The sequence below is a fragment of the Lithobates pipiens genome, unplaced genomic scaffold, assembly GCF_037356315.1.
Source record: "Lithobates pipiens isolate NorthernLeopardFrog02 unplaced genomic scaffold, aLitPip1_a1.2 Scaffold_28, whole genome shotgun sequence".
Classification (NCBI taxonomy): domain Eukaryota; kingdom Metazoa; phylum Chordata; class Amphibia; order Anura; family Ranidae; genus Lithobates; species Lithobates pipiens.
In genome coordinates, this window is record NW_027507789.1 from 184,210,784 (window position 1) to 184,236,245 (window position 25,462).

General features: G+C 43.9%; 1 protein-coding gene across 7 annotated transcripts in view; it reads left to right on the forward strand.

Annotated features, from left to right (window-relative positions):
* GPATCH8 (G-patch domain containing 8) overlaps window positions 1-25,254 on the forward strand; it is a 121,223-nt gene extending 95,969 nt beyond the window's left edge. For 5 of the 7 annotated variants that reach the window (XM_077460094.1, XM_077460097.1, XM_077460101.1 and 2 more), the window contains 2 exons: window positions 19,395-19,525; window positions 20,688-25,254. In XM_077460094.1, coding sequence (XP_077316220.1) covers window positions 19,395-19,525; window positions 20,688-24,255 — 3,699 coding nt within the window. In that variant the 3' untranslated portion in view covers window positions 24,256-25,254. The remainder of the gene's footprint in view (window positions 1-19,394; window positions 19,526-20,687) is intronic. The other 2 variants (XM_077460095.1, XM_077460098.1) reach the window with 1 other exon arrangement.
* The last annotated feature ends 208 nt before the right edge of the window (window positions 25,255-25,462 follow it).

Consider the following 25,462-nt stretch of genomic DNA (forward strand, 5'->3'; position numbering starts at 1 on the left):
GAGCATCAGATCTCAGTGTTAAGTGAGATCAAAAATCTTATTTATAGATGGTCTAGATGAACCGTCCTGAGCAACCACACCGGACCTCTCTCTAAGTATTCCAAACGATTAAGCTTTAATGCCCCAATCCATGTAAAAAGGCAAGGGGACACACGCATAGCAAAAAACCCTTTTAATTAATTTATAAAAATAAAAGCGAGTAAACTCACATGTACAATGAACGTAACGGCAATTTTCTAAATCATGCCGGCCGGCTCTCGGTTACCACCCGCACTTCCGGGTCTGGCGTAGAACACGGTGATGTCAGCACGCCGTTCCTCACTAGAAGGACGGTTCATCTAGACCATATATAAATACGATTTTTGATCTCACTTAACACCGAGATCTGATGCTCTGGTAAGCGGCCCTACATATTGATTGGTGGAGGTGCTTCAGCGGATTTCTTTCTACACAAACTATTTTTCACTTCACATTGGACTATTCGTTATTTTTTTTGTTATCATCTATGGGACTTGTGTGAATTTTTTTTGCTCCTTTTTACACACTGAATGAATTTTGAAATTTGTTAAATTTATTTATTTTTATGTTTATATATTTATATAATTTCTGTTAATTTTTAGATCACTATTTATTTCAATTTATTTATATGAATTTATTGAATCTTGAGGTGGCATATTTGGTGGTGCTAATTTGTACCATTTGTCATAAGTGGTTTGGTCTTTTTCACATTTTTATTAGTTTGGATTGTGTTTATTAATTTTATTCACATAATTAATTGATTACTTTATTCATATAACAAATTAATTTATTTATGCACTTTATTTAACCACTTACAGACCGGACCATTTTGCTGGTCAAAGACCAGACCACTTTTTGCGATTCGGCACTGCGTCGCTTTAACTGACAATTGCGCATACGATGTGGCTCCCAAACAAAATTGACGTCCTTTTTTTTCCCCCCCCCACAAATAGAGCTTTCTTTTGGTGGTGTTTGATCACCTATACGTTTTTTATTTTTTGCGCTATAAACAAAAATAGAGCAATAAGTTTGAAGAAAACGCATCATTTTTTACTTTTTGTTATAATAAATATCCCCCAAAAATATATAAAAAAAACATTTTTTTTCCCTCAGTTTATGCCGATACGTATTCTTCTACATATTTTTGGTAAAAAAAAAATCGCAATAAGCAATTATTGATTGGTTTGCGCAAAAGTTATAGCGTTTACAATATAGGGGATAGTTTTATGGAATTTTTTTATTTTTTTTTTTACTAGTAATGGCGGCAATCGGCGATTTTTATTGTGACTGCGACATTATGGCGGACACATCGGATATTTTTGACACATTTTTGGGACCATTGTCATTTATACAGCAATCACTGCTCTATAAATGCAGTGATTCCTGTGTAAATGACACTGGCAGTGAAGGGGTTAACCAGTGGGTGGCAGTGTAGGGGTTAAGTGTGCCTAGGGGTGTGTTACTAACTGTTGGGGGCTGGGCTTTCATTTAGTGAACACTGATCTCTGCTCCAATCACATGGAGCAGAGATCAGCGTCACTAGTTGTAGGCAGAATGGAGAAATGCTTTTTACAATGGCATTTCTCCATTCAGCGGCCCCGTGAGACTATCGCGGGTATGCCTGTGGAGATCAAGTCCGTGGGACCCGCGACCGGACTCATGAGGGTCCCGACCAGCACGGAATCATGCCGCCGGTGGCGCGCTCCCGATGGCAGGGCGGCAAATTTAAAGGGACGTAAAGGTACGCCCATTTGCCTGCCCGTGCTATTCTGCCGACGTACATCAGCGTGCGCTGGTCGAGAACTGGTTAAACCACATATTCAGTCACTTGCTATTGACATATATTTGTATGTATGAACGCATGTGGGTAATAACACTTAATATCTAGTATATTTATTATTATTTTTTAGCGCAGCTCCCCATTGCATACAGTTTAGAGTGTCGTAGTATAACAATTTGAGCTGCTGCTCATAGGGTGGTGTATTTGAATAGCGCAGTTTCTTTCTTTGTACTATCTGTAAGGGTACATTCTTTCTATTGACCACCAACATAAGGGACATTTTTGCCATTGACCTATAATAAATTGGTTTGATTAGGGTTTCCTTGGGGTAAAAAGGGTTGAGAGACTGGTGTGTATATATGTATATGTGTAATATATTATTTTTTTTATATATAGTGTGTGTGTGTGTGTGTGTGTGTGTGTGTGTGTATATGTATTCATTCTCACAAAAGTGAGTACACCTCTGACATTATTTTATTATCTTTTCGTGTGAGAACGCTGAAGTAATGACACTTTGCTACAATGTAAAGTAGTGAGTGTACAGCTTGTATAACAGTGTAAATTTTGCTGTCCCCTCAAATTAACTCGACACACAGCCACTAATGTCTAAACTGCTGACAACCAAAGTGAATACACCCATAAGTGAAAATGCCCAAATTGGGCCAAATTAGCCTTTTTCCCTACCCGTTGTCATTTGAGACTTATTAGTGTTACAAGGTTTGCAGGTGTGTTAAACTCTCTCTCTCTCTCCCTCTCCCTCTCCCTCTCCCCAACATGGCAAAGAACTCTTCTGAGGATCTGAAAAAAATAATTTTCTCTACATGCCTAGGGTTAGGTTATAAGATTGCCAAACCATACAGCGGTTTAATTGGACAAGTTCCACTCAGAACAGGCCTCGCCATGGTTGATCAAAGAAGTTGAGAGCACGTGCTCGGTATCATATCCAGAGGTTGTCTTTAGGAAATAGACATATGAGTGCTATGATACGACTCCAAACGCCCCTCCAAGATGACCACTGCCTTGCTAAAGAAAGGAGGGCAAAGGTGATTGGCCAAGCATGTCTCCAGACCTAAACCCTATTGAGCATTTGTGGGGCCTCCTCAAACAGAAGCTGTAGCAGTGCAAGGTCTCTAACATCCACCAGCCCCGTGATGTCGTCATGGAGGAGTGGAAGAGGACTCCAGTGGCAACCTGTGAAGCTCTGGTGAACTCCATACTCAAGAGTGTTAAGGCAGTGCTGGAAAATAATGGTGGCCACACAATATTGATGCTTTGGGCCCAATTTGTAAATTTTCACTTAGGGGTTGTACTCACTTTTGTTGCCAGCGGTTTAGACATTAATGGCTGTGTGAGTTATTTTGAGGGGACAGCAAATTTACACTGTTATACAAGCTGTACACTCGCTACTTTACATATTAGCAAAGTGTAATTTCTTCAGTGTTGTCACATGAAAAGATGTAAAATATTTACAAAAATGTGAAGGGTGTACTCACTTTTGTAAGATGGTATGTATGTAGTATTTTGTAAGTTTGTCCACTTACAAAGAAATGAAGGGTCTTTTTAATTTTTATCATAGGTGTAATTTAAATTATATAGACAGAATATTAACCAAGAGTCCAGAAAAACACATGATACTAATGGCTACAGTATGTGCTCATGGGGTACACAGATTAGTCCTGTTAATTTAAGAAGGTGCTCCTAATGACAACATTGTGTATAAAAGACACCTGTCCACAGAATCTTTCTTCCATTCAAACCTCACCATTCTGGACATGACCAAAGGGCTGTCAAAGGACATCAGGGACAAGATTGTAGACCTACACAAGGCTGGAATGGTCTAGAAGCAAGAAGCTTGGTGAGACGGAGACAGCAGTTGGCGTGAATGTTTGCAAATGTGCATTAATACAAAATAATCATCAATCACCCTCGGTCTGGAGTGCCATGCAAGATTTCACCTCATTGGGGTAAGGATGATCAGGAGAAAAGTGAGGGGTCAGCACAGAACTACATAGGAGGAGCTTGTGAATGATCTCAATTAGAGCTGCACGATTGTTAAAAAAAAAAATCGCAATCTCTATTCAACCCCCCTCACAATCTCTAGTCAGAATTTCCTGATTTAATTCAGGTAACAAGTGTAGAGAGTTCTCTGCTCACTCAGTCTGCCAAGTTTTTCACGACATTGTCAGCACTAGTAGAGAACTATAAACATTGTAAATTTATTTCTTCTTGGACCAAAGGGATGGACCTTCCGTGTGTGTATATGAAGGCTGTTTTAACCACTTTAAAGTATAAACCTTTTTCTGACACTTGTTTTACAAAGTCAAAATCCAGTATTTTTTGCATTTATATATAATATATACATTTGTAGCAGAGACCATAAGGAATAAAATGGTGATTGTTGCACTATTTTGTGTCGCAATGTATTTACGCAGTGGTCTTTCAAACGCAATTTTTGGAGGAAGAAAAACTTCACTGAATTAAAAAAAAAAAAAAAAAAACTAAACAGCCTCATTTTTTTGTATATTGTGAACGATGTTACGCCGTGAGAATCGTGCTATTTATTCTAAGCAAAAGAAATTGGGATTATCATTTTAGCCAGAATCGTGCAGCTCTAATCTCAAAGCAGTTGGGATCACAGTCACCAAACAAACCATTGGTAACACATTATGCCGCCGTGGCTTGAAACCCTGTAGCACCCGCAAGGTCCCCCCCCCCCCCCCAAAGAAGGCACATGTACAGGCCTGTCTGAAGTTTTTCAGTGCACATCTAAATGATTCAGAGAAGGATTGAAAGAAAGTGCTATGGTCAGAGGAGACCAAAATTGAGCTCTTTGGCATTAACTCAACTCGTCGTGATTGGATGAAGAAAATGCTGAATATGACCATAAGAACACATCCCTACCGTCAAGCACAGAGGTGGAAACATGCTTTGGGGCATTAAGGGGCCAATTGACTGGGCCATGTATTGTAAAAGCTTGGATGAGAGCCTTCTTCCCTCAGCCAGGGCACTGAAGCTGGGTCGTGGATGGGTCTTCCAGCATGACCATGACCCAAAAGATACCACTATTACAACAGTGTGACATGGAGGTTACATGGTGTGAGAGAGTGGCTCAAAAAGAAGCACATCGAGGTCATGGCGTCGCCATACCTTAATCATATATAGAAAACGTATGGAGGGAGCTGAACTTCGAGTACCCGAGTCACCAAGTGTCGCTTGGCAGGCTAAAGGTGCTTAGCAGGATTTTTATATAGGGGCTTTGACTAACCCTATTAAAGGGTCTCCTTTCTGAGATGTTTTAATACTACACCCAAGTACTCCTTTTGTGACTGGTAAATGTCTTCAAAAAGAGGAGCAGGACGGACCCTACAGGGAAGGGCACACAGATGTTGTTAGTTCCTGATGAACCCAGTCGTATCCCTAGTGTTGTATCCCCTGAAAGACCAGAGGATTCTGGGCAATCTGAGCCTCTGCGCCTATCTGGTATTGTGCCTGTAGTCAATGCCGCTGCTTCACCCTTTTATCACCAAGGATGAACTGTCCTCAGCCCTAGCTGGGTTAGAGCACAGGATTGCTGGTATGATTGCCTCCATCCCGCAGGGTAGCAGGAAGCATGACAGATCCCCCTCCCTGGCGCCTCCTAGTCTGGAGCAGGAATGGGTTGAGGATGGGGAAAAGATTAAAGCTCAGGACTTTCTGGAGCGCCCGGCAGATGAGTCTGCCTCCGAGCAATCTGGTCAAGATATCCAGTTGAGATCTGCCTCTCGCAGAGGCTTTTGATCCTGACTCTGACTGAAATGGTTCTTTTGCGTTTTAAGTTGCCTCTTGCAGAGGTGACTGAGCCCCCCTGGTCCTCTTTGGGATCCCTGAGGCTTCTTCAGGCCGCACAGGCTTTATACTGATTGGGAACATCCTGACAGGATTTTTGTTCCTCGTAAATGGTTTTCCCTTTTATATCCCATGCATTAAGTTAGAAAAATGGGGCATGCCAGCAGTAGATGCAGCAGTCTCGTTCTTAAACAAGAACTTAACTTGATAACGCATGGGGCTTGAAAGACCCTATTAACAAGAAATTGGAGTCATTTACTTACTTTGGCCAGTTCAGCTATTCAGCCAGCTGTTGCAGCAATTGGTATCTGCCAGTCCATAAAGGATCAGGTCAAGCGGTCAGGCTTAAGAACAGGTCAGCCGAGCTTCCTTGTATAAAAGTTATTGGCAGGTTTCCCTTTTCATGGGGAACGTTTTTGTTTTGGTGAGCATTTGGACAAATGTATATCCAAAAGATTTCCGGAGGGAAGATTTCTCTACTCCCTGTGAGGAAAAGCACCAGACGCCCCTCGTTTAAAACCTCAGGGACTGCTTCCTCAAATGTGTCAGCGGTTCCGCCTTCAATAGGGTGCTAGGGCCAGGGGTAATCCCCAGGGACAGAAGAAGTCCTCGGTCCAAGATTCTTCTAAACCCAGCACCAAGCCTTCCTTTTGAGGGGAAGGCTGCTGCACTTTTTGGACATTTTGGAGAACCAGAATTCAGGACGAGTGGGTCACCTCAATTATATCTTGTGTTTACAAGCTGGAGTTGCGGTGGGTTCCCCCTCAGAGGTTTTTATGATCCAGCATTCCTTTGGATCCTCATTGCTTCAGGCACTACATAATTTAGTGCATCAAGGAGTGATTGTAGAGATTCCGGTATCTGAAAGGGGCACAGGGTTTTACTTAAACCTCTTTACGGTTCAGAAAATAAGGGGGCACGTGGTCCATTTTAGACCCAAGATCCCTGAACAAGTATCTACTGATACCATCCTTTGGATGGAGTCTGTCCACTCCAGTAGTGGCCTCACTCCAGAGGGGAAACTTTCTAGCCTCCATCTATGTAAAGGATGCGTATTAACACATGCCTATCTTTCAGCCTCATCAGAGATTCCTATGATTTGCAGTAGAGGAACATCATCTTCAGTTTGTGGCTCTACCCTTCGGGCTGGTTACAGCTCCCCGGGTGTTCACAAAGGTCCTAGCACTAGTACTGGGTCTTTTAAGGGCCCAGTGGATCCCAGTGCTCAGGTATTTGGACAACCTACTCGGAGATCACTCGTTACCGCACTGCTCTGATCCAGAGCCTGTATTTGAAAAGCTGGATCATAAATGACAAAAAGTCAGCCTTGAAACCAGCTCAAAGTCTAAAGTGTTTAGGTCTGATCCTAGATATGGTTCAAGCAGGAGTATTCTTGCCACCTGTTAGAATCTGTGCCCTCAAGGTTCAGGTGCATTAGACAAGGGGCACATGACATGCGCGAGTCGCGCATGCGCAGTAGGGAACCGGGAAGTAAAGCCGCAAGGCTTTACTTCCCGATTCTCTTACCGAAGATGGCAGCGCCTCCACCCAAGAGCCAAGGGACGGGTCTGCTTCGGCTGCTGACATTGCAGGTGCCCTGGACAAGTAAGTGTCCTTATTTTAAGTCAGCAGCTGCAGTAGTTGTAGCTTCTGACTTAAAAAAAATAAAAATAAACTAAAAAATAATAATTTGGTTGGAACTCCGCTTTAAACCTAAACTTGTGGTTGAAGGATCAGAACCTGCGAAAGGGAAAATCATTTCTCCTGGTAACTTGGCGAGTACTGACTACAGATGCCAGTCTCTCAGGCTGGGGAACATCCCTAGAAGGGCTCACGGCTCAGGAGAAATGGTTAGGGACAGAATAGACCCTGCCCATCAACATCCTGGAATTAGTCAGTAGCCCTACGGTCCTGGACGGTGGAGCTTCAAAACTGCCCTGTGGAGGTTCAGTCCGACAATGCCACTGCAGTGGCCTATATAAACCACCAAGGCAGTACCAGGAGTCATTCAGCAGGGCAGAGGGACATGTGCTGATTATATCGGCAGTCCATATCCCGGCGAGTAGAGAACTGGAAGGCAGATTACCTCAGCCCCCAGCAGATCTGCCCAAGGGAATGGTCTCTACACCCAGGGGATGGCCAGAGGTCGATCCTATTGGCATCCAGGTTTAACAAGCTACAGCTACTAATTTGTGTCCCGAGCAAGAGATCCTCTGGCAATCGGAGCAGATGCGCAGTTCCATGGAAACAGCACTTCCTGGTTTGTTTCCCTCCGATCCCTCTCCTTACACATTTGTTGAGCAGGTTTTGGAAAGGGGGTTCCAGTCATTCTGGTGGCACCAACCTGGCCCACAAGGCCCTGGTTCCTGGAGATTGTGAGACTGACAATAGACGGGCCATGAACGCTTCCACGTCACCCCAACCTACTGTCTCAAGGTCCTATATTCCACCCCAATTTACAGTCTCTAAATTTGACAGCATGGCTATTGAAGCCAGTATGTTAAAGGACCGTGGCATCTCAGGATCAGTAGTGTCTACCCTAGTGAATGCTAGAAAAGCTGTTATCGTAAGGTATGGAAGACTTGTATTGCTTGGTTTAAAACCAGAAAATGGCATCCTCGGAAATGCATGATTTGGAGAATTCTCTTTTTCTACAGTCAGCTGTGCAAATCAAATTGGCTTTGAGTAAAATCAGAGGTCAAGTTTCAGCCCTGTCAGTATTCTTCCAAAGGCCTTTAGCCTCCCATTCACTGGCCAGAACCTTTTATACAGGGGGCAACTTGCTTACTCCCACCCCCCCCCCCCCCCAATTAGGTCACCTATGTGTCCTTGGGACTTGAACTTGGTGCAGTCTGTGTTACAGAAACAACCATTTGAACCTGTCAAGGAAATTCCATTAGACTTGCTGTCACGCAAGCTATCCTTCCTGATGGCCATCACCTCAGCTAGAAGGGTGTTAGAGTTGGCGGCCCTTTCATGCAGGGAATTGTAGTTGACCCTTCACCACGACAGGGTCATGTTACGACCTGTTCCTTCGTTTTTGCCAAACGTGGTGTCGACCTTTCATTTAAATCGGGACATTATTTTGCTTTTTTTTTTTTTCCTGTCTTGTTCGATGACTGCACTCCTTGGATGTTGTCTAAACAGTCAAGGTTTATTTCTCTAGCTCTACAGAGATCGAGGGATCAGACTCCTTTTTTTTTTTTTTTTTTTTTTTTTTTATTTTACCAAAAGAATCCAAGAAGGGGCAGGCAGCTTCCAGGGCTTCCATTGCCAATTGGGTCCGTCAATTGTTCATGCAAGCCTATGGTCTGAAACCTAGAGCTCCTCCCTTTAGGGTGAGGGCTCGTTCTACCAGGGGTGTAGGAACCTCCAGGGCTTTTAGCCATCAGACATCTGTGGCTCAGATTTGTTAGGCTGCTACCTGGTCTTTAGTGCATACATTCACATTTTGTCAAGTGACTGTTCCAGTAGCCGAGGGTTATGGATTTGGACGCAGTGTACTGTGGGCTGCCATATATGTTCTGATAGCTGTTTGGCTGGTTGTCTCCTTCCTCTCAAGGCTATTGCTCTAGGAGATCCCAGTAGGTAATGAATATTAGCCTGACTCTGTGTCCCATGATGTACTCCAAAGAAAAAGATTTTACAGGCAAGTATGACAAAAAAAATTCCTTTTTTTTGGTTGATATTCTGTTTATTTAAAATACACCTATGATAAAAATGTATAGACTCTTCATTTCTTTTTATTTCTTTTTTTTATGTATGTATATACAGTGGAGACGGAAAGTATTCAGACCCCCTTACATTTTTCACTGTTATATTGCAGCTATTTGCTAAAATCATGTAAGTTAATTGTTTTATTTTTTTTCCTCATTAATGTACACACAGCACCCCATATTGACAGAAAAACTGAGTTGTTGACATTTTTGCAGATTTATTAATAAAGAAAAACTGAAATATCACACGGTCCTAAATATTTAGACCCTTTTCTGTGACACTCATATATTTAACCACTTCAATACCGGGCCTATTCTGGCACTTCTCTCCATGTAAAAATCATAATTTTTTTGCTAGAAAATTACTCGAACAGCCCAAAAAAAAAAAAATATATATATATATATATATATATATATATATATATATATATATATTTTTCTATATCTCAGACACCCTAGGGCAGTGAATGGAGAACCTTGGCACCCCAGATATTTTGGAACTACATTTCCCATGATGCTCATGCACTCTGGAGTATAGTTGAGCATCATGGGAAATGTAGTTCCAAAACATCTGGAGTGCCAAGGTTTGCTATCACTGCCCTAGGGAATAAAATGGCAGTCATTGCAACTTTTTATCTCACACGTTATTTGCACAATAATTTTTCAAACGCCTATTTTTTTTTTGGGGGGGGGGGGGGGAGAGAAACTTTCATAAATGAAAAAAATAAAACAGTAAAGTTAGCTCTATTTTTATATATATATATATATATATATATATATATATATATATATATATATATATATATATATATATATATATATTGGGAAAGATGTTACGCCAAGTAAGTAGATACCCAACATGTCATGCTTTAGAATTGCGCACAATCATGGAATGGCGTCAAACTTCTGTACTTAAAAATCTCCATAGGCGACGCTTAAAATTGTTTTACAGGTTATAAGTTTAGAGTTAGAGGAAGTCTAGTGCTAGAATTGTTGCACGCACTCTAACGCACGTGGCGATACCTCACGTGTGGTTTGAGCAGCGTTTACATATGTGGGCTGGACGTACATGTGCAATTGCTTCTGAGCGCGAGCTACCGGGAAAAGGGCGTTTTTAATTTTTTTTTTATTTTTTTTTTTTTTGATCACTGTAAACATCCCTTGTAATAGGAATCTATGTGACAGGTCCCCTTAATGGAGAGATATGGGGTCATTAAGATCCCACATCTCTCCTCCAGGCTGGAAAGCATGAGATCGGGGGAAAAAAAAATCATGTTCTCATGCTGACAGCCGCGGTCGCGGCTTCGTTTACTCCCCGTCGCGCCCGGGTCTCCGGTCATAGAGATGACTGGTGACCATCTAGTCACCGGAAATCTCTATGCTCGTCATCTGGAGGTGGGCGATTCTTTCTCCGCGCCCCCGATGACACGGGAGAGCCCGGAGAAGCACCAGAGAGAGAGAGAGAGAGACCCCTCCCGTTGCCTATGAGAACGATCAAGCAATGGAACTGCCGCTATGATCATTCTTATTGTGCACAGAATCTGCACCCGGAAAGATTGATATCTGAAAGGTGCCTGTAGCTGTAGGCATCATTCAGATATCACTGCACAAACCAGAGGAAGTCATTTTACTATGGCCGGGTAGGGAAGTGGTTAACTCAGGTTCTGTCCATTTCATCTGATCATCCTTGAGATGGTTTTACGCCTTCATTTGAAGCCAGCTGTGTTTGATTATACTGATTGGCTTTCCTAATCAAGCCCAAACAACTGTCTATATAAGACCTTACAGCTCACAGTGCATGTCAGAGCAAATGAGAATCATGAGGTCAAAGGAACTGCCTGAAGAGCTCAGAGTTGGAATTGTAGCAAGGCACAGATCTGGCCAAGGTTATAAAAAAAAATTGTTACTTAAGGTTCCTAAGAGCACAGTGGCCTTCCATAATCCTTAAATGGAAAACGTTTGGGACAACCAGAACCCTTCCTAGAGCTGGCCGTCCAGCTAAACTGAGCTATCGAGGGAGAAGAGCCTTGGTGAGAGAGGTGAAAAAGAACCCAAAGATCACTATGGCTGAGCTCCAGAGATGCAGTCGGGAGATGGGAGAAAGTTGTAGAAAGTCAACCATCACTGCAGCCCTCCACCATTTCATCATTTGGGGCTTTATGGCAGTGGCCCAATGGAAGCCTCTCCTCAGTGCAAGACACATGAAAGCCCACATGGTGTTTGCTAAAAAAATAAAAAAAAATTAAAAACCTGAAGGACTCCAAAGATGGTGAGAAATAAAATTCTCTGGTCTGATGAGACCAAGATAGAACGTTTTGGCCTTAATTCTAAGCGGTATGTGTGGAGAAAACCAGGCACTGCTCATCACCTTCCCAATACAGTACCAGCAGTGAAGCATGGTGGTGGCAGCATCATTCTGTGGGGGTGTTTTTCAGCTGCAGAGACAGGACAACTGGTTTCAATGGAGGCAAAGATGAATGCGGCCAAGTACAGGGATATCCTGGACGAAAACCTTCTCCAGAGTGCTCAGGACCGCAGACTGGGCCGAAAGGTTTACTTTCCAACAAGACAAAAACCCTAAGCTTCCCAACAACTCTGTGGCTGTTCTTGAATGGCCCAGCCAGAGCCCCGACTTAAACCCGATTGAGCATCTCTGGAGAGATCTAAAAAATGGCTGTCCACCAATGTTTGCCATTCCTCCTTGCAGATTCTCTCCAGTTCTGTCTGGTTGGATGGTAGAGGATCCCCAAATCCAGACGTGAAAAACTTTTTGCACCTTTCCCAAATAGACTCATGGCTATATTAGATCAAAAGGGTGCTTCTACTGAATACTGAGCAAAGGGTCTGAATACTTAGGACCATGTGATATTTCAGTTTTTCTTTTTTAATAAATCTGCAAAAATGTCAACAACTCTGTTTTTCTGTCAATATGGGGTGCTGTATGTACATTAATGAGGAAAAAAAATGAACTTAAATGATTTTTAGCAAATGCCTGCAATATAACAAAGAGTGAAAAATTTAAGGGGGTCTGAATACTTTCCTTCCCCACTGTGTATATATTTTACACATACACAGCAGGTTGAATGTAAAAAACTGACCGCACAGGTCGGAACCGTTGTACCAACAATTGATGTTAGTCCCCTGCTGAGCTATTGTAGTCTAACAGGGAGACAGCCCTGCTCCCCCCGCCAGAACAACCCCAGTCAGTGCTTCATGCCTGAAATCAAGTCAATCGGATGTTTATTTCCCCAGCCAGAGCGCCCTTATTAGCAATAGAATGATGGAGCGAGACGTATAAGAGGTGGGGCAGAAGTCATGTTAAAAATGAATGCAACAATAGAGCGGCACAGAGAAGAGACTCTTAGTATTAGCAGGCACATTTTGGTGCGCGCTGTTGAACTGCAAGTTTTAATGAAAGATTGACATGCCCTTTAATTCTGTGTTCATATTTCACTATATACAGCATTTCCCACCCCACCAATTCAATTGTGACTTGCTGTTAATGTTTACTTTTTTTTTTTTTTTTATATATATATATATTTTTACTATTTTTTGGTTTTGCACAGAGAGTAATAGATATAATACTGTTTAGAAAAATAGCCACTGCATAGCGTGGATGTTAAGTCCTAATTGGTGAACTAATAAAGAAAATAGTGTAACCATTTGTGGACAGAAGTGCTGCATAGCACCTGGGTCTAAGCTGTTTTTAAAGTTCCTTGGAACGTGGCTTTTGTCATAGTACAGCATACTGTTATGAAACGGATACGGTTAAATTACTCGGAACTGCTTCATACAATTGTTATGTAATAATAAATTAAGATTTTGCTTGGCATGAATAAATGTCATGTAGGGAATGCTTTTTTCACTCCTTTAAAGTGAGCCTGCCCTAGAACTAGAGAGCAGCCATTGCTGTTTTTTTATTGTTTTTCTTGCTACTTTCTCTGTCATGATTTGAGCTGCTTGTGAATCGTGGTTGGCATGATTTTTATCATGGAGTCCTAAAGCCCGTAGGATGACAACCATGAAATTATTAAAGAGGAAAAAACAAACAGTTTTTATGAAGAATTTGGTAAAATCCACATTTATAAAACTAAAAACTAGGCAGTTTGTGTGATAGTAAAATTAAGTTTAGCTAATTTGCATAATTCATAAACCAATTGAGCCTTGCATTGTGAAAAGTGTGTAAATGGTTTTATGTAAGCATTTAGGTATTCCAACAGCTATGCTTTACAGTTACTTACAAACATACAGTATACCCAGCAGATTCAGCGCTCACTGGAAAAATCAGACCCACATGTCAGTCTGTAAATGCTTGTCACAGCCTCTCCATGGATTCTCCAGATACTCGCAGGTGGGTTTTCCTCCAGCTCTTTAGTCGCTCCTGAGCTCCGCACCAGCGCAGACAGATGGGACTTTCCACCACCTTCTCATCCACCCGTCAGGAAACCTGCCTCCAGTAGATTTTGCAGGAACGTGATACAGTCAGTTCAAAGCAAAAATAAAACCAACATTGGTTTATTTAAAGGATAAGTTAACTTTTTTTTTTTTAATGAATGCACATCTTTTTGCAGTTAAAAAAAATGCGTTTATAATTTTTTTTTTTTTGGCATCTTTTAAAGCATTACACCTTTGCTTATCAGATCATGGGTGTAATGCAGAGCTCTTGCAGACTCTGTGTAAGCTGTTTGGCGCATTGTACGGCCAATCAGTTGCACACTAACAGGAAGCATCAATACCACAGTACTGTGGTAGTTCATTGAGAACTACAAGCCAACAGCCACAAAGACTGCTGGACTTTGCAGTTTTCCATTCACGGATCTCTGTGAATAAGTAAAGTGGCCCCGGTGGAGCCCCACATGGCCGCGTTCTCTGTACAGAATGACAGAGCACCAGAGAAGATGATCGCCTGTCACATTGGGGAGTCAGGGAAGTTTTGGGGCCCCCTGATTACAAGTGTAACATGTTTATAAAAGGTGAACTTATCCTTTAACCACTTTCAGACCGGACCATTTTGCTGGTAAATGACCAGAGGTCTTTTTACACTTTGGCACTGCGCTGCTTTAACTGGTAATTGCGCGGTCATGCAATGTTGTACCCAAACAAAATTTGCGTCCTTTTCTTCCCACAAATAGAGCTTTCTTTTGATGGTATTCGATTGCCTCTGCGATTTTTATTTTTTGCGATATAAACGTAAAAAGACCGCAAATTTTGAAAAAAAATGATATTTTCTACTTTTTGTTATTAGAAAAATCCAATAAACTCAATTTTAGTCATACATTTAGGCCAAAATGTATTCAGCCACATGTCTTTGGTAAAAAAAAAGTCAATAATTGTATATTTATTGGTTTGCGCAAAAGTTGTCACATCTACAAACTAAGGTACGTTTTCTGGAATTTACGCAGCTTTTAGTTTACGACTGCCTATCTCATTTCTTGAGGTGCTAAAATGGCAGGGCAGTACAAAACCCCCCCAAATGACCCCATTTTGGAAAGTAGACCCCCTAAGGAAATTGATAAGAGGCATGTTGAGCCCATTGAATATTTTATTTTTTTGCCTCAAGCGATTGAATAATGACAAAAAAAAAAATTATTTTTTTTTTTTACACAAAGTTGTCACTAAATGATATATTGCTCACACATGCTATGGGCGTATGTGAAATGACACCCCAAAATAAATTCTGCTGCTTCTCCTGAGTATGGGGATACCACATATGTGGGACTTTTTGGGAGCCTAGCCGCGTACGGGGCCCCGAAAACCAAGCACCGCCTTCAGGCTTTCTAAGGGCGTAAATTTTTGAGTTCACTTCTCACTACCTATTACAGTTTTGAAGGCCATAAAATGCCAAGATGGCACAAAACCCCCACAAATGACCCCATTTTAGAAAGTAGACACCCCAAGCTATTTGCTGAGAGGCATGTTGAGTCCATGGAATATTTTATATTTTGCCACAAGTTGCGGGAATATTACAAACTTTTTTTTTTTTTCACAAAGTTGTCACTAAATGATATATTGCTCACGCATGCCATGGGCATATGTGAAATGACACCCCAAAATAAATTCTGCTGCTTCTCCTGAGTATGGGGATACCACATATGTGGGACTTTTTGGGAGCCTAGCCGCGTACGGGGCCCCGAAAACCAAGCACCGCCTTCAGGCTTTCTAAGGGCGTTACAGTTTTGAAGGCCATAAAATGCCAAGATGGCACAAACCCCCCCCAAATGACCCCATTTTGGAAAGTAGACACCCCTAAATTTAGGGGTACACTAGTGAGACTAGGTAATAAATGGCGGGTGCCCTGAAACTATAAAAAAATAACTAACCAACCAGCGTCACCTGTAACAGTTATATGGTGATCACTGGTGAAAGGGTTAACTAGGGGGCAATTAGGGGGCTTTATGCGGTAGTATATGGGGGTCCCTGGCGCTATAAAAAGCTGCAGCGAACCTAAATACCTACCTGCCTAACTAGCGTCACCTGTGACACTAATACAGCGATCAGAAAAACGATCGCTTATTAGGCTGGGTTCACACTGGAGCGATGCGGGAACGCCACGAATGCGCGGCGGGTTCCCGCATCGCATGCCTCCCGGCGGCAGTTCACACTGCCCTATGCGAACTGCTGGGAGTGTCAGTGAAATGTTACTGACACCCCCAGATCAGTTCGCATATCGCAGTGCGATCTGCAAACTCGGATCGCATGGTGTGAACACCCATGCGATCCGATTCTGCTGCGGGCCAAAAAAAGGGTCCCGTGCGAATTTGCGGCGGGTGCGGCGAATGGCTGAACTCGAATCGCACAGAGATCGGATGTGATTTGCACTGCAGTGCGGTGCGAATCACATACGTTCTCATAAACCGCTGCAATGTGAACCCAGCCTTAGTGACACTGGCGATGGGGGGTGATCACGGGGTTAAACCTTTATTGGGGGGGTTAGGGGGGTACCTTAGAACTAAAGGGGGCTAACCCTAACTGCCCTAACAGTTATTAGTCAGAAATGACACCCGCCGGGTGATCAGGGGGTTAAACCTTTATTAGGTAATAAATGGCGGGTGCCCTGAAACTATAAAAAAATAACTAACCAACCAGCGTCACCTGTAACAGTTATATGGTGATCACTGGTGAAAGGGTTAACTAGGGGGCAATCAGGGGGCTTTATGCGGTAGTATATGGGGGTCCCTGGCGCTATAAAAAGCTGCGGCGAACCTAAATACCTACCTGCCTAACTAGCGTCACCTGTGACACTAATACGGCGATCAGAAAAATGATCGCTTATTAGGCTGGGTTCACACTGGAGCGATGCGGAAATGCCGCGAATCCGCGGCGGGTTCCCGCATCGCATGCCTCCCGGCGGCAGTTCACACTGTCCTATGCGAACTGCTGGGAGTGTCAGTGAAATGTTACTGACACCCCCAGATCAGTTCGCATATCGCAGTGCGATCTGCAAACTCGGATCGCATGGTGTGAACACCCATGCGATCCGATTCTGCTGCGGGCCAAAAAAAGGGTCCCGTGCGAATTTGCGGCGGGTGCGGCGGGTGCGGCGAATGGCTGAACTCGAATCGCACAGAGATCGGATGTGATTTGCACTGCAGTGCGGTGCGAATCACATTCGTTCTCATAAACCGCTGCAATGTGAACCCAGCCTTAGTGACACTGGCGACGGGGGGTGATCACGGGGTTAAACCTTTATTGGGGGGGTTAGGGGGGTACATTAGAACTAAAGGGGGCTAACTCTAACTGCCCTAACAGTTATTACAGTCACAAATGACACCAATGCAAAAAAAAAAAAAAAATGACATTGGTGTCACTGTGACTGGGGGGCAGGGGTAATTGGGGGGGGTGATCGGGGGGTAAAGGGGGGGTGTGAGTGTGCCTGGCATGTTCTACTGTGTGTGTAGAGTGTTGGTGCAACTTACTGATCCGCTCTCCTCCGTGTCGGAACGAAAAATACCGACACGGAGGAGAGAATACATCACTTCCTCTCCTGTGTTTACATTACAGGAGAGGAAGTGATGTCACCGGGGATTTCTATTCGTCGGGAGCGATCGCGAGGGGGTGGCCATGAATGAATGGCCGTCCCCTCGTCCGGGATCGCTCCCGAACGAATACCGACCGCCGCAGGCACCGGGCGGGGGCCCGATCGGGCCCCCGACCCGCGGGAGGCAAGGGACGTACATGTATGTCCTTATGCCTGCCCGTGCCATTGTACCGACGTACATCGGCGTGCGGCGGTCGGCAACTGGTTAAAGTAATTGTAAACCCTCATCTTGTAAAACAACCCACTTGGGTTAAAATAGGAATGAAAGGCAAAACCTATTTTGAATAGATATAAAAAAAAGTGTTTTACATGATCTGTCATCTGCATAAGGCTGGGTTCACACCGCTGCGGCTGGGAGACCCGGATGCGATTCGCACCGCACTGCAGTGCAAATCACATCCGATCTCTGTGCGATGCGAGTTCAGCCATACAGATAGTATGGCTGAATTCGCATCGCACCCACCGCAAACTCGCACGGGACCCTTTTTTTTTGGTCCGCAGCAGAATCTGATCGCATGGGTGTTCACACCATGCGATCCGATTCCTGTCCGAGTTTGCAGAGCACGCTGCGATATGCGGACTGATCTGGGGGTGTCATTAACATTTCACTGACACTCCCAGCAGTCCGCATAGGGCAGTGTGAACTGCTGGCGGGAGGCATGCGATGCGGGAAAACGCTGCGGATTCGCGGCGTTCCCGCATCGCTCCGGTGTGAACCTAGCCTAAAAGCTGAGGAGGGAAAAACAGCAGTGCACTGATCTTCTGTGTGAAAGGCTGTGCAGGGGGTGGGGGGCCATGTCAGGGCGAGTCTGGTCATCGGAGGAGAACAGGCTGAGTTTCCAACATAGCTAGAGAATTGACCACGCTGTGTTTTGCTGCTTAGTGTGGTAAATTGTTAATAAAGCAGAGGGACTGGCAGGTACACCAGGGATTTCACACAGGAAGCAATGCAGGGTACAGGAGACTTTTTCATACAGTACATGGCACATATCAAGAATGATATGTTGAGTTTACTTATTTTTAAAAACCAATACAAAGCCAGCTGCAGCATGCATGATGCAGTTTGTTTGACTTCAACAGAGGCGCATTATGTTGGTTAAAGATGCTAGAGCTGGTGTTTTTGTAATTGTTTTTACTAAAAGTGAATCGGAGCAGTTCTCCCATCTTGGATGTGACCAAAGAGCTAGGACAAGGGAAAATGGCACAGAACAGTGGCTGTTGCTGGTGATTACCCGGAGAGATCATGATGGGGAGGCTGCAACACCAAGCATTTGTAGACTTTCAAAAATGAGGGTCTGAGGTTTCCAGTGAGTGATGAACCTGATGGGTATATCTTTGTAATTGAAAGAGTTCCTGTTGCAATACTATTAGGGTCCCTACACATGGACCATTATATGCATTTTGTTATGCCCAGTTTTAATTTTCCCAATGCTCTCCTGCACCTAGGAAGCAGAATGTGCTATATACAGCTATGCCGACATTCACTCATAAACGCTGATGCTTCTTTGTGTGGGTATTTGCCTGTGCATGCGCATCCAGGCGTATTTCCTCAACATGGAAGTTTCCCTCATTATGAGTAGGCTAAGGCAGCATATGCAGCTTCCCCAGGCATGGGAAAGCCCTGGGAAATGTTTATTCAAGGCACAAAAATGCCTATAACTGTCTTTTGTTCATGAGTTTTTGGTAAGCTATGAGCTGCGGATGGATTTAAAATTCTATATCTGCACTGTTGATATGCATGAATTCATCATGGCATTGCTTCAATGAACAAACGGGCTTACAGTACCTTCGGCAGAGTAGCGATCTAAAAGTGCATTAATTCCTCTGTAATTTTTAAGTTTTTTTACTTTAACCAAGTATAATCGGGTTCAAAGCTTGACTTGAGGGAGCCTGTCAAACCTGGGCAATTTAAACTGGGAACATGATCTATATATACACAAGCAGATAACGAAAACCATGTGTCAAAATAACATCTGGAGATCTGTTCAGCTAACACGGGTTTTTGTCCACATTGCAGAGGCTGAAGGATCTGAAGCAGCGAGAGTTTGCCCGCAATGTTTCTTCACGGTCACGGAAGGATGAGCGCAAACAGGAGAAGGCATTACGACGTCTGCTTGAGCTGGCTGAGCAGAGGAAACAAGCAGAAAGGTAAAATCTTTAAAACCAAGGGATTGGTCATTTTTTTGGGTTGCTCAGTAATAAGCTCTGTGCATGTTAAATGCCAGGGTTTACCTTTTTAATAATTAAAGTAATAGTAATGATTCAGTTTTTAAAGTGGTTGTAAACCCTTACAAACCACTTTGACCTACAGATAAGCCTAGATTAAGGCTTACCTGTAGGTCCAATAAATATCTCGTAAACCTACACGGTTTAGGAGATATTTGCCAAAAGACAGGCACCGCTGTCTACGGTGCATGCGCCGTAGATAGCGGCGCGCAGGCGCACTGAGCGTGCTGCTGTTAACGGCCATGTGCCGCGAGTAGCGGCTCCCATGCGCAGGAGTGATGTCATCGCGGCTCAGTCGAATGACAGTGCCGGAGCAGCGAGACCCACCAAGAAGATGGAGGCTCCATACACAAGGGGACAGCGGTGACTTCGCTGGCTCCTGTGTCAGGTAAGTGACACATAATGTACTACTATGCGATGCATAGTAGTCCATTATGCTTTACCTTTGCAGGAAATCAAAGAGGAAGTAAACCCATTAGGGTTTACTTCCTCTTTAAATAACCTGTTATGCTTACCTGCTCTGTGAAATGGTTTTGCACAGAACATCCTTGATCCTCTTCTGGGGATCCAGCTGACGCTTTTAGGTCCACCCCCAGGGGCAGTGGTGCTTGCTTGTTCTTAAGCCCGGTCTATGCCTCCATAAGGCACACAGAGCTGTCTTGGCTAATGAGGAGAGAGAGACCCGGGAAATCGAAGGCTTCCATTCACATCACTGGATTGAGAGGGGGCTCAGATGAGTAGTGGGGGGAGCAGCACACAGGTATTTTTTTTTTTTTTTTACATTTTTTAACATAGAATGCATGAAGGTAAAAAAATAAATCCTTCAGCCTTTGCCACTACTAAAGCCCAGGTGACTGCTTTTTCACCTAAGATTGGCCGGCTAGGTCCACATAGTATGTACAGAGTCCATCAAAAAAATAATCTTTAGGATATTGTATTCAAACTGACAATTTTTATTTTTATTTTTTTGTACAAGTTTGAAGTAAAAGCCTTTTGTAGGTCCAAAAAGTCTATCTTTAATCACTTATGTAATCTTGCCTGTTTTGCATTTCTTTGAATTGGTAATTTATTCATTTTTTCCTAGTAGTGCTCCAGGGAGTGGCCCGAGGTTTAAAGCCATCACAGTTGCAGCGGATGAAGAAGGCACAGAAGATGAAGATATGCCAAGTTCAGCTGGCCAGGATAGCCCTAAACACATTCAGGAGGAAAAAACACTCCAGCCGCTCTCTGCCCCAATTCAACCAACAGCTACAACAGGAGTTACTTTTGGTTTTAAAAGTCCAGCTAGTGCCTCACTACTCCAGAAGGTGGGCTTCTCTTTCTCATTTGCCAAGAAAACTCCATTGAAGCTGGAGTCGGCAGCTGTCTTCAAGGACCATGGTGAGGAAGTGGGAGTAACCGAGGAAGAGAAGGAAGAAGACAAAGCCTCTGTTGAGATTATAAGCATGGTAAAAAGTCCAGTGGAGGCAGAGTGCAGCAAAGAGAGTGAAATCAAAGTGGAGGAAGAGGAAGGTCAGGGAGATGATGGCTGCTCTCTCGCTAGCACCTTATCCAAACTTAAGAAGATGAAACGGGAGGAAAGATGTGCTCAAGCAGGGGAGCCAGAGTATTATCACTACATGCCACCTGCTCATTGCAAGGTGAAGCCCAACTTTCAGTTTCTGCTTTTCATGAGGTCTACAGAGCAAACACAGACTGAGTGTGAAACTTCAAAAGAAGAGAAGAAACAGGCTGCTCTGAGCAAGGCCAAGCCTTCAAAACAGACAGAAAGTAAAGGGGAGAAGAGCATAGCTGGTGATGGAAAGGTGACTCAGGCAGCAGAAAGCATTGCTTCTCCAAGTTTACCTAAGGCAGATAAGAAAGAGGCTGATGAAGGCAAAGAAAAGCCTAACACCAATTTAATTGAAGACCCTCCTAAGAAATCCCCAACACCTGCAAAAGACCAACCAGAGCATCCAAAACGCCCAACTGGTCCTTTTTTCCCGGTTTTAAGCAAGGATGAGAGCACAACCCTGCAGTGGCCCACTGAGCTCCTCATATTCACTCAAGCAGAGCCTTCAATCTCCTACAGCTGTAACCCTTTATACTTTGACTTCAAGCTTTCCCGGAACAAAGATGGCAAAGGAAAGCTGGCTGACAAGACTAAAGACAGCCCAGGCACTAGCAAAGATAGCCTACCTCCCACTGAAGCAAATAAAGACCACGTTGTCGCAGTAAAGAAGGAAGGAATCGCTGTGGCACTTACATGTGGTACTCAGTCAAAGGCTTCCTCAGCACCTCTCGGTGACCTAAAACCTGAATCCATTGAGGAAGAGAACAAAGAATCAACCGGGAAGTCTCATAAGCATAAAAAGAAGAAAAAGCACAAGAAAAGCAGCAAACGCAAGCGAAAACACAAAGAAGGAGATGAGGGATCAGAGCAGAAAACAAAGAAGAGGAAGAAACATAAGCACAAGAAGTCAAAGAGTTCCTCCAAAACAGTATTAAAGATGGAGTCTGAGCCTAGTCCATCTCCTGCCTTGAAAAGCCACACTAAAGAGTTAGGCATGCAAAAGTCTGTAAATAAAGAGGACAGTACTGGGAATGTCACTACAAAACAGGACCTTCTTGCTTCCTCCAAAGAGCCTGAAAACAAAAAGTCTAAAACAGAACTTAAACCATCACTCCTACCTCCTGCAACTGTCTCGTCATCTTCATCTCACCGAAATGCACTCAATAAGGCAAGAAGCCGACACAGTAGTGGTGAATATGACAGTGAAGATGATGCAGGAAGAAAAAAATCCACTTCTAGATCTAGTGATGAGTATGATTCTACTAGTGACCGCTCCAGAAGTCGATCAAGGTCTGGAAAGAGACGACGGTCCTCTTCATCCAGTTCAGGTGGCTCCACAGATAGAAGTCGATACAGTCACAATCGAAGTTATTCAGACAGTGACTACAGTGATTACAGCAGTGGGTCCAGGAGACGATCTAAAAGGCGGTCACCAGGTTCAGACTCTGATTCTGTGGCTTCTAAGAGACATTCCACTAGGCATAAATACTCCTCTTCTGACTACAGTCGCAGTCGTTCTAGAAGTAGAAGCCGATCAAGAGGAAGTAGGAGCCGAGGCAGAGGGAGGTCTAGCAGTAGTAGCCGAAGTCGGAGTAAGAGGAGAAGTCGCAGCATGACAGGTCACAGTTGGAAGCGTAGTCGCAGTTATAGTAGAGACCGGAGCACAAGCGCTCGCAGTCATTCTGGGAAAGGATCACGTGGGCGAGACAGTGTAGATAGCCGTCTAGGTGGTAGGCGGGACTTTAATCGTTCTAAGATATACCGTTCTCAGTCTCCACACTTTTCTCGCTCTGGAAGCCGGAGAGAGGAGAGTCGATCAGAACAAAAAGGAATGAGCAGCTCCAACCAGCCGCATAGAAGCACTGAAAAGGACTCTTTCCGATGTTCTCTAACAGCTAAACAGCTGCTTGAGAAAATTCAGTCACGGCGTTTGGAAAAGGCAGCAGGCTCCACAGAGGATGGAACCTCAAAGCCAGGAGCTAAAGTAAAGAATCCACCTCAGGGATATTTTGGCCCCAAGTTACCACCTGTTCTTGGCAATAAAACTGCACAACTGCCTATGATAGGCAAATTGCCAGCAGGATCTAAAGTCATGGGCCTGCAGAAAGCAGAGAACGATTCAGGTGGGGTCTCTGTTACTGTAGATGGGGAGAAGGACAAAGACACTAAGCTTTCTTCACAGGTGGACAATACTCAACCACCGGACAATACTCCACTGCCGGAGCCACCTGCACCAACTGCAGAACATCTGCCAGCAGAGGGCACTGTCTTTCAGCCTCCTCCTCCAGAGTTTGCAGAAGGTGCTGTACCACAACCTTTAGGCAATGGTAGTCTTCCTTTTCCACCTATTCATGGAAGGATGATGCCGCCACCACCTGAGGCGGAATTTTTTCCCCCATCAGCATACCCACCTATTGTAATGGATTCAAATGCCCCCCGTCCAGAAGGTGAAGATGAAGAGGAGGGGTTGGAGGAAGAAGAGGACGACGAGGGCTCTCTGGCACCTCTGGAGAGCCAGCCTATCACTTTCACACCTGAAGAAATGGAGAAGTACAGTAAGCTACAGCAAGCTGCCCAGCAGCACATACAGCAACAGCTTTTGGCCAAGCAGGTCAAAAGTTTCCCAGGAGGGGCAATTCCACAAGCCCTACAGCCTGCAACACCTTCCCTTCAGCCTATCCACATTCAGCAAGCACCACCTCCAGTGTCTGCTGCCTCCATAACCACTATGCAGCATGCCATCCTTCAGCACGCGGCAGCTGCTGCAGCCATTGGCATCCCACAGCACCCACAGTCTTTGGCCCAAGTTCACCACATCCCTCAGCCTCATCTAGCACCTTTCTCACTCTCCCATCTCACCCACTCTCTAATCCCAGCCCACCCAGCTGCTTTCCTAGCTAGCCACCCCATACACATAATCCCAGCTTCTGCCCTCCATCATGCTGGACCTCTCACGCTTCACCATCTACCCCATGCCCTCTACCCGACTCTGTTTGCTCCTCGGCAAGCCTCAGCAGCTACAGCTTTGCATCTACACCCTCTGCTTCACCCCATCTTCTCAGGCCAGGACCTGCAACACCCTCCTAGTCATGGGACATGAGACAACCTTCATGAACTTGACAACTACCAGATTTTGGCACTAAAGAGGGGCATTAAAGCTGCAAAGGGCAATGAATGCAGTACAAAGACATTGTGCCCTATTGGAGGGACGAGGACACTTTGGCCTACACTGCTAAGTTTGTTCCTTGTTCTAGGTTCCCATATCTTCCATTTTAGTTCATTTTTGAGGAAGGGGGATTATTCACTTATGTATACCTTCTAAAGTCACAATTTTTTGTTTATTTTCAGTGTAGTTACCAGGAGTCTGTCAGCACCACCACTTAGAAGTTGAAATCCTAAAAGTGAATGTCTCCAGTAGTGGAATATTCACTTGTAGTCTTGATGACACGTGAAGCTAGGGCAGTGGCACAGCCCACAAAGGCTTTGAGATTATAAGTTTGCCCTCATCAGACATGGGTGCTTACCTTTTGGGCAGGTAAAACTGTTCTATATATGTTTTGTTGTGTATTTAACTTTTGGCAGGAACTGCCTTCTAAGTACAAAACTGGTCACTTGACCTGGGTTATAGCATTAATCCAGAAGGGAGGGGGGGTGCATTCTAAATGAAGGTGGGTCTTCTCCTTACACTATTTCCCAAGTGATTATTTTCTGTATAGAATAGGCCACTGTCAGAAAAGGACACTTGCTTCTCTGCAATGATGTCAACCCAAATCATGATGTTGAGGATGCAGCGATGGAACAAGTCTGAAAAGAAGATTTAAAAAGGCATCTGCACTCTGTATCATATTTTCTTCTTGCTGTAGTGTATATTAAACCGAAAGGGCAAAAGTATAGTTTTTAACTAGTTTGCAAAAAAAAAAAAAAAACTTTCTGCTGCTGTGGCATGTATATTTTATCAGATTTTTTTTTTTTTGACGTTTCTATGTATGATAAAACTGTACAAAAAAAGTAATAAAAGAGATAACCTTTACAGGTTTGGAGAAAAATCCATGTAATATTATACGGAGGACTAATAAAAGAACAAAAGATTTGTGTTAAATTCCTTGTGATAGTTTGCATTGATACAAAATATGTGCTAGGAAAATGACATGCAAGTGTTGAAGACAGGTTGCCAGCCAGGTAAGTACCATTTTTAGAAGGTATGATCTGGTTTGTTTCATGACAGGTTTATGGATTCCATCGATTTAAAACAAGGCTGATTTAGTGGGAGACCATTACATTATTGGACCAGTAATAGTTTTAGAATA